This window comes from Rhodamnia argentea, chromosome 2 (genome assembly GCF_020921035.1).
Source record: "Rhodamnia argentea isolate NSW1041297 chromosome 2, ASM2092103v1, whole genome shotgun sequence".
NCBI classification, from domain to species: domain Eukaryota; kingdom Viridiplantae; phylum Streptophyta; class Magnoliopsida; order Myrtales; family Myrtaceae; genus Rhodamnia; species Rhodamnia argentea.
In genome coordinates, this window is record NC_063151.1 from 978939 (window position 1) to 989260 (window position 10322).

General features: G+C 36.9%; 1 protein-coding gene across 1 annotated transcript; it reads left to right on the forward strand.

The window, feature by feature from the left end:
* The first annotated feature begins 5513 nt into the window (after positions 1–5513).
* Positions 5514–7653, forward strand: LOC115746345 (patatin-like protein 2). The gene is made up of 7 exons (XM_030682067.2): positions 5514–5798; positions 5898–6079; positions 6202–6388; positions 6505–6666; positions 6762–7064; positions 7185–7357; positions 7480–7653. Exons 1-7 carry the CDS (start codon positions 5664–5666, stop codon positions 7565–7567), a joined length of 1230 nt encoding a protein of 409 aa, XP_030537927.2. The 5' UTR covers positions 5514–5663; the 3' UTR covers positions 7568–7653.
* Positions 7654–10322: the final 2669 nt, after the last annotated feature.

Here is a 10322-nt window from a genome sequence, read left to right on the forward strand (position 1 = left end):
CCCACGGTTATGGAACCGTGGGCCCGGTCAACAGGCTGGTTCCGGGTCCACGGGCCCAAATGGCATTGTCTACACACACTACTATTCATTGTGGTTTTGCCCATTCCGTATTCTCGATGTGAAAATTGTACCCGTTTATGAAATATGTTGGCCAAGTTCGTACCATTCTTTTTGGACCCCGTGATAGATGATATAGCAATCATTGCTCTTCGACTTGATCATGTGTACTGTGAACCTGAAGTCACACACGCAAAGTTAATAATATTTTTTTAATTACTGATTTATAAAATATTAATAACTTGCTTTTCGTCCATATGCAACTTACATGTATTTTGAACCATCCCGCAAATTGTTCATCACATAAACGGTCGTACTCATTTGGTGGTAGTCTATACATTGAAGTTCGAAAAATCCTATTAATAAATACCATATATATATATATATATATATTAGTGAATATTTGACACATAATAAATATATTTGCAAAAGTACACTTACTCGAAGTATGTCTCCACTTCCGGACAGTTCAGTAAAATATATGTATGGGCTGCCCGTCATTCTTCATTTGTTAAGTAACGAGACTTACATGCGCCGCTTGGTCGACCAAGATAATTGAAAATAAAGAATGATTTGCAATTGGGATCAATGGGCCCCTTATCATTTCTTCCTACTCTCCGCCTCTTGCACTGTACGTGCGGCTCAAAATAGTATGATGCAAATGTTGTCACTTCTTCCATAATATATGCATTACAAATTGAGGCTTCAATACATGCATTGTTCTTCGCTTTTCTTTTCAAATGATATAAGAACCTAGTTGCAATAGGGAAAAGTTCATCGGAACATAATAAGTGATAAAGCAATTTCAAATTTATTAAAAAATATATTTTATCTCTCAAATGGATATATCCAGTGAAATTGGATGGGACCTACAACTTTGGCCTTAAAAGGCAAGTGAACTAAGAGATGCTCCATTGAATCAAAGAACGATAGATGGAATATCCTTTCTAAATTGTAAAGAATGATTGGAATATTTCCCTCCAACTTCTCCATGTATGTTACTTTTAATCTTGTTGAGCAAATATCATAAAGAAAATTACTTAACTCTGTGATGGCACCCCATACAAAGTTCGGTAGAAGTTCCTTGAAAGCTATTGGAATTAGTCTTTCCATAAATATATGGCAATCATAGCTCTTCAGACCTGTCAACTTGCATTCATTCAAATCAACACATCTCCCGATGTTCGAAGCGTACCCATCGGGAAATCATACTGATTTCAACCATTGACAAATAACCCTTATCTGCTCCTTATCCAATGTGTAAATTGCTTTTGGTTTTGGTCCCCTACTACTTGCATCCACTTCTAGTGCTGGCCGATCACAAATAACTCTCATATCTTTTCTTGTATTCAAGTTGTCTTTCGACTTTCCAAGTGACATCCATCGAGTATTGATGATGTTATCGAAAACATTCTTTTCTATGTGTATGATGTTAAGATTATGATGAATAAGATGGGTCTTCCAATATGGTAAATCCCAAAATATACTGTGCTTAGTTCACTTATGTGCGCTTCCGTACGCAATAGTCATGCCATAGGGGTTTTCAACAACAATCGGAAAGTCATACACTCGCTCCCAAATTTGATCACCAGTCAACCTCAATGGTGGGGGTGTTCTTTCAATCCTATTCTTGATGAACTCTTTTTTATTTCTTCGGAATGTATGATTTATCGGCAAAAATTGTCTGTGACAATCAAAATAACTAGCCTTCTTACCGTGTTTTAATTTGAATGACTTTGATCTCTCCATACATATCGGACATCCTAAGATCCCAGCTGTACTCCATCCAGATAACATCTCATAAGTTGAAAAGTCATTTATCGTCCAAAGAAGTACAGCCTTCATTACAAATGTTTGATCGGTAGAAACATCATATGTAAGAACACCTTCATCCCACAGCTGTCGTAACTCCGCAATCAATGGTTGCATATAAACATCTATCAATTTTTTCAGATTTTGCTGGTCAAGCACGATCAACGTCAAAAACATATAAGGTGTTTTCATACACATACCATGTGGCAAATTGTACGGAGTTAGGATAAGCGGCCAACATGAATAACTTTTTCCCGATTTCCCAAATGGGGCAAATCCATCAGCACAGAAACCTAACTTGATGTTTCGAGACTCCATCGCAAACTCGGGATGTGTTCTATCAAAATGTTTTCATGCCTCTGCATTTGAAGGATGACACATCAAACCCTATTCGGTTTCATGATTTGCATGCCAATTCATGTATTCGGTAGTGGCTTTAGACGCATAAAGCCTTTGCAATCTGGGGAATAAGGGTAGATAAAACAATTGCTTACATGGTCTACGCTTCTGATAACGACCATGCCTCCTACTAATCTTGTACCTCGATTGGCCACAGAATTTGCAAGATTCGGCATTTTCATCATCCCCCCAATATAACATACAACTCGTACTACATACATCAATCCTTACCACTGGAAGACCTAAGTCATCCATTAGCTTCTTCATGTCGTAAAAATCACCTAGCATGATATTATCACGAGGCATTGCTTCCCGCATTATATCAATAAAAGAGTTGAAGCAATTCTCGGACACATTATGCTCTGCCTTAATGTTTAACGGTCTTGTTGTCACCGATAACCTAGTGTGGTTGTCACAACCTGCCCATAAAGGTTTATCTGCTGCTTTCAACGCTTCACAAAACTGATTAGATGTAAAAGTTTTATTGTGTGCATTCTCATCAAAACCCGTTGCTCTCGCCTCTTCCATTTGTGATGCATAGCTATTGCCCACTTGTTCAAATGTAGAAGCAAACTAGTGCTCCCATGGTTCGATTCCGAAATGAAATTCTAACCAGTTGCATCAATCACCATCATCTGATATGGGTTCAATTGATTATAATAGCTACATTCCTCCCTAACTGAAAATTGGTCACTTGTTCCATATCCTTCATCGGATATAAATTGTTCACCATGGCAAGTCCAATTATAATAGTTCGGAGTGAACCCAAATCTACAAAGATGTTCTCTAACTTTGTCACACGCATGAAATTTATTATTACTGCACCTTTTACATGGACACCTTAACTTATTTCCATCCATCAACTCAAATTTACCACTAGCAAACTCCAAAAACTGTTCCAACCCGATACAAAACTCATCGGTCAATCCTCGACGTCCAGGTAAGTTCTTATTATACATCCAAGCCCTCTCTCTTTGCATTGTGTCTGTATAAAAATTAAAAAATCTCTTAAATTATTAAAATACCATATCTACTATTTAATATTCTTAATTAAAATCGTCAAATTGTAAAAATTAAAATACACTCAGCCATGAAACAATTACTTTCAAATTGAAAAAAATGCAAAAAAAACATTTTGTGACGAAAATCTATTTTCATTGCAAAACAACAAAGCGTAGTTTGTGACGAAATTCAGTTTTCGTGGCAAATTTTGTAACAAACGTGCCCTTTTCGTCTCAAATTCGCGGACTTCATCCGGAACCTACAATAGACGAAATTCACTGCAAGTCCGCAACCCTATATGAACCTTTTTTCGCAAAAAAGTCACAAATATTATCGCTAATCTTGCATTACTACACAGACACGTTAACTTATGAGCTCAACTTTACTTCGCAATTTAATTTAAAAAAAAGTTGCAATGTCAACAAGGCTTACCCAAGTATCTGATCGAATAGTTTGTAGGAGAAAGTGCTCAATTTGATGAAAATCGCAACATTCGCTTGGATTGCAAGATCTTCAAATAGACGCGTATCTAAAAAAAGACAAACAAAAATTACTTAAGATTCATGAAGCTTGTAGCATTTGATAGAAGAAAATGGTGAAATAAAAAATAATTTATTCTATGATTACAATAAGACACAAATGAAAATGGAGAAGCGAGAAGACAGAAGGCAAAATGAAGAGAGGAGAGAGCGGTCGAACAACAAGAGTGTGGATTGGAGAGAGACAAACAAGAGTGTGGTGGGATAGAAGGTCACGGAATTTTAAAAGGGAAACTTTAATCAGCCATGAATTTAGCCACGAAATATTGAAATTTGCCACACAAAAGTGTCGGTGAAGTTTAGAGATGATTTTTAGCGACAAAAACATGATTTCGTCGCAAAACAATCGACTCCAATTGCGACGAAACTTAGTTTTTGTCGCAAATTTTGCGACGAAATTTATTTTTCGTTGCAAATTTTGCGACGAAATTTGGTTTTCCTCACAAATGTAGCGACGAAATTCCATTTTCGTCGCTACATTTGTGACGAACATTAATTCGTGGGAAATTTTGCAACGAAAACTAAATTTTGTCGCAAAATAATCGAGCGCGTGTTACGACGAAATTCAATTTTCGTCGCACATTTTGCGACGACAATATTATTCGTCACAAAATTTGCAACGAAAATAATATTCGTCGCACATTTTGCGACGAAAATAATATTCATCGCACATTTTGCGACAAAATTTAGTTCTGGTCGCTAAATTTGCGAGGAATCGAGTTTTCGTCGCTAAATTTGCGACGAATTTAGTTTTCGTCGCTAAATCTGTGACGAAATTGAGTTTTTGTCGCTAAATTTGTGAAAAAAAAAAATTTGTCACAAATTAGCAATGAAATGTTGTTGTCACTATTTTCGTTGCAAATTTGCGACAAATTTTTTCCGTCGCTAATTTTCGTGGCTAAATCTTTTTTTTTTTTTTTGTTGTAGTGATAGGTTTCTAATTAACCTACTGTATATGATTAGTGGCGGCTCCGATTAAATATTTTCTCATGAATAAATCTAAGTTGCAATTCGTTAGGACTTGAGAGGGTCCGAATTAGGTTAGTTGATTTAATTAACTTGATAATCTGTTAGCCTAATTTTTAGGTTAGTGATAGTGTGTAACATTGCCTACATTGCAAGCTTCGTAGAAAGCAATTCATGACCAGAAACATAATACCAATTCCAAATTCTTAAACCGCCACTAACGTGTGGACCTTTTCAAATTAGGTTCATCATCATGTGCTATCAAGCGAACGATGGTTGAGATTTAATTTATTACAGAAGACATAAATTGGAAAGAAGCCATCATATATGGTAGAATTCGGAAGAAACATATGAAAGTGACATATCTTGATCTAGTCTCACATTTATAGTACTAACTGGACATCACGTATACCGATTGTTGCTACTTAAATATGGCCCCATCAAACCTTTCTTTGACTTTGCAAAGCTACAGTCTCCCGAATGTTGAAAATCTCAACAACTGTTCTGGACTGCGCATGACGACTTGAAAGACGTCTCGGCTATAAGCTATTGCTGTTCAGCATCTGCTTAGAAATTTGAACTCTTCAATGATATTCTTGGAATAGTGAAGAATCAGTGGTCCAACTTATGACGATTCCAAGCAAGAGCGGACCTTCAATTTCGGTCAAGTTTTGAATGAAACATAGCCTATAAATACGTGCCTCTTATCCAGCTTCTCTACAACACAAGCACATTTGCAATTCAATATTTTGCTCAAAGCCCCTCTCTCTATTTCTCACTCTAGGAAATAAGAAAAGAACATACTGTGCCTGAATTTAGGTCTGCTGGTATCCATTTCTTCACGACTTAGGGCAGAAGAAGGTTTCGGTTTTGTTAGCAAGTACATCCATGGAAAGGGCATTGAGCTTGCCGCTTCAGCCTCCGACTTACGGAAACCTCATAACTATTCTCAGTATTGATGGTGGAGGGATAAGAGGACTTATTCCGGGAACCATTCTCGCATTCTTAGAGTCTGAGCTTCAGGTTTTTATTCGAACAAAGCTCATTTTTTTTATGCACGCATGCCCCATGCAACCTATGATTCCTAACTAGAGAACATATACATTTTTGTGGACTGTGCAGAAACTAGATGGCGAAAACGCAAGGATCGCAGATTATTTTGATGTTATTGCTGGAACAAGCACCGGAGGTCTGGTCACCGCCATGTTAACTAGCCCCAACGAGAACAACCGCCCCTTATTCGCCGCGAAAGATATTAAGGATTTCTTCCTCAACAACTGCCCTAAAATCTTCCCTCAAGACAGGTTAGCTTAGTTGGCTGATTCAAAATTATCAGGGCCTTGTTTGGTGTTGTATTTACGAATGATTGTTCTTCAATGATATTGGCTCTTCTTATCTAACATCTATCTTATTCGAAACTACACAGTTGCCCGTTTGCTCCTGCTACGAAGATGATCAAAGCCGTGATGGGACCAAAATATGATGGCAAATACCTTCATAGGCTTGTCAAAGAGAAACTCGGAAGCATAAGATTGCACCAAACATTGACAAATGTTGTGATCCCAACATTCGACATCAATTGTCTTCAGCCAACCATCTTTTCTAGCTACCAGGTTCATCTTTCTTGTCCTCGAAATATAATTCGCTTTCTTCAAGTATTGTTTCTTGCGGGTTACATGCAGAAAAGTACTTAAATAGATGTGCTTTTCTTTTCTGGATGAATGAGCAGGTAAAGAAAACGCCTAGCATAAACGCCTTGCTCTCGGACATATGCATCTCGACCTCAGCAGCACCAACTTATCTCCCAGCTCATTACTTCGAAACCCAGGACACCACGGGAAAAGTGAGAGAATTTAACCTCATAGATGGTGGCGTGGCTGCAAACAACCCTGTATGCATTGCTCACTTTCCCTATTGTGGATTTATGTGGATCGTGACTTGACGACTCACAATATTAAATCACTAACTTGACGTTGTTCAAAATAGACCTTGGTTGCGATGGGGGAAGTGGCGAAGGAGATCATGGGAGGAAGCTCGGATTTCTACCCCATAAAGCCGATGGATTACCAAAGATTTCTGGTCATATCGCTCGGGACCGGCTCGCAAAACGTCAAAGGGAAGTACAACGCAAGTGAAGCCGCCAAATGGGGAATGCTGGGCTGGCTGAGCAGCAATGGAGGTAGCCCATTGGTCGATGCCTTCATGCAAGCGAGCGCCGATATGGTCGATTTCCACCTCTCCGCAGTCTTCCAGGCACTACACCTTGAAGCCAACTACCTCCGAATCCAGGTATAATAGAATTAAGATTCTCGAATTTCACTTGCGTAACATTGACCTCGATGTCATCGCCAGGGAATTTTCAGCTTAAGTCGATCCACTATATGTTGATTCTCGTAATGAAATTCACAGGACGACACATTAACCGGTGCAGTGGCATCCCTCGATGTCGCGACGAAAGAGAACCTGAACGACTTAATCAAAACTAGTGAAGCACTATTGAAGAAACCGGTTTCAAATGCAGACTTCGAAACAGGTCGATGCGAGACGTGTAAATCAGAGACCAATGAAGAGGCTCTTAGAAGGTATTGAACTATTAGAATGATGAAATCAAATCCTTTAGTGTATTTATTTACAAGTTTACGGTTTATTAGTTGTACTGTTGAGGTTACTTAAGTCAAAGTGCAATTATCCAATTTGGTTTCAGGTTCGCCAAGCAGCTTTCAAACGAGAGACAACTTCGTCTTGCGAGGTCGCCAGATGGACATAATTCCACAAATTTGAAATTATGCTAGTCGTGGACTATTTCGGCAGTCTCTGAAGATTCTTATGGGATACGTCATCCATTCTTTCATTGTTTTTGTGTATAGGCATTCTTCGAAACTTTATTTGTTCTTTCCATTCTTCTCCATTAGATTCCGAGTGGAAGTTTGCTGCCTCAACGGATGTAACTTTTTTTAACTCTAATACTTCCAGATGATTTTTTTTTTTTTTGTATGTTGGTCTGAGCTTGCATAGCATAATGAAATGAATAAAAGTTCTCATTGCCTCAAGCTTGTGACCTGGAAAAACAAAGTTATCAAGTCATCTCCGATCGCTTATTTGTAAATTTAAAGACGTTGGAAAGAAATGTAAATAAAAGTTTGTAAAAAGATAAGAGAACTCTAAGAGAAATTGGTAAAATTAGAAAAATGAAAAGCGTTGATAACTAACTCAAATTAGAGTTAAATAGTGCAAAAATAATTAGTAACTTATAGTACAAAATTGTCAGTATGCAAGGCAAGTAAAAGAGGTAACTCAATTAAAAATATGGTATGTTTACAAAAGATAAAGGTTAGTAAGTAAATCAAATAAGTAGTTAGCAATTTAATTGGAAAAAAGTTGGTAAATCACAATAATAAATTTGTAAGTTTTATGTAATAGCTGGTAATTTGACGGCATTGATAAGACTGATGAATAAAAGTGGGTAAAAAATAATAATTTTTCTAGAGATAAGACAAGTTGGTAACTTAGACCAAATAAAAAATAATGTTGATAACTAACTCAAACAAGACGTTGTAACGTAAATTGAAAAATATTTCAATATTAAGACATTTTGTTTGCTAATTTCCATATGGTTTGCTAATTGAGAAAAAAATTCACCGCTCACCTAATAAACTATATGAGGACAATAAAACTCACCGCTTATCTAATAAGCCATACTAAATTACACAAACCATATGGAAAATGACATATCAAGATAATAAAACTTACCGCTTATCTAATAAACTGAAAAATAAGCGTTGAAAATTGAAGTAAATAATATTAATTGCTGAAATTTTTGAATTTGGAAATACAAATGATGAATTGTACTATAATGGACGAAACACGAATCAACCCAACCCGACCCATTGACACCAATTTTTTTTTAATAACATAAAATAAATTTATTTTAAGCTTTCCATTTGACAAAACAATTTTGTTTTTTGTCGTCTCTCTGTATATAAGCCCCCTCCTCCTTTATATCCATGAACTTGCCTCCATATATGTCAAGAATATTTCTCTCCTTGATCCCCGAGATTTGAGATGGCTGGCTCAAATTTTCATTTTCCTTGCGTGTATAGCTAATCAACTTAATCCTCTCTTATTTCCCTTATGTATTTCATTTAGTTGAATGACTCTTGGCAAAGCATTATCCTTTTGTCCCCTGCTTACTTTCTTATTTTAGAAAATACCAAAAATAATGAAGGTAAATTTAATTTTTTTCAACAATTTAATAAATATTCTTTTTTAGATGCCAAAATCAGTAAAGAAGATTAATATAAGATAAGATTGATTGCTGTAGAAAAATCAAATTTAAATAAATGAGCAACATTCACACGTGACAAACTATAACCGAAACATGACCCAACCCAACATCATTATAATACCTGGAATTTAACTCATTATCCGACCCGAACAAGTCTTGAACCGAAAATACTCAAAAACTCGGGTCAGTTCGTATTTTGATTTGGGTATATTGTTCGGTTTTGACACCCCTATCTAGAATGGAAACAAAAGCCTTTGAATCGCCGTAAAGGCAATGCCTGTGGAGTTTTGCCAGAGCCACCACCTACGATCACCATGTGCGAGTATATAAACAGTCAAGCTCCTGATGAACTCCGAAGACCAGCGGATGTAGCGGATATTGTAAAACAACCTACACAATACCTTCCATTGTTATTAAATTCAGGACGAAGTTCTTCATGGATATGATGACCAGGCCAGACAAGTAAAGAAGCAAAGTTTAGAACCGTTATCCAATTCTTCCGTTTTAATTGACTATGCCATTAAGGAAATCATGCAACGCCAGGATGATGACGAGCTTCAATGGTCAAATATGGAAGAGCAAGAAGTTCTGCTTTTCCAAATTAGGGTTCCACGTTTTTCACACACCAACAAAAAAACAAGTGGTATTAGGACATGCAGATCATGAGATTAGATCTATAAGATCGAATAGATCATATTACAAAAATGTAGGGAAAATTACTAAAAAAAGTCCTAAACCTATTGCAATTGTTCCAATTCAGTCCTAAACCTTTTTTTTTATTCAGTCATAAACTTTTTGCAATTGTGTCAATTCAGTCTATCCGGCCAATTTTGGCCGGCTGGCGCTAACGTGGACGCCGGCCAGCGACCTTATATTTTAATAATTTTTTGGATTTCTTTGATTTTTCTCCTTTTTTATTTTCTTTTCATTTTCTTATTTTTTTCCGCTCCCCTCCCCTTCCCTTCACGTCCCTATTCCTCGGCTTCAACTTCGGGAGTGCATGACAACCATTCTACTTCTCTGTTTTTATTCCAAAACTATTTATGGAATAGGTTTGGAACGTAAACTCGTTTGGTAATGTAATTCTATTTTTTTTCTGAAACAAAAATTTGTTCAAAAAATAGATTTGAAAGGGAAATCATAAACAAAAAATTTGAGCTTCTTAGAGAAACAGAAATCAAAATAATAACCCCACACTTTTTCTCAAATACCCGTCACGGCCGCCTACCGTCACCCCCCGCCTCACCGCCAATCGCCATCAC

What these genes read in the sequence shown, in the direction of transcription:
- LOC115746345 (XM_030682067.2), top strand. Translation starts at nt 5,664, where the DNA reads ATGGAAAGGGCATTGAGCTTGCCGCTTCAGCCTCCGACTTACGGAAAC. An exon ending in CCATCTTTTCTAGCTACCAG is followed by an intron (nt 6,389 to 6,504) that starts GTTCATCTTTCT and finishes ATGAATGAGCAG; the next exon opens with GTAAAGAAAACGCCTAGCAT. An exon ending in CCAACTACCTCCGAATCCAG is followed by an intron (nt 7,065 to 7,184) that starts GTATAATAGAAT and finishes TGAAATTCACAG; the next exon opens with GACGACACATTAACCGGTGC.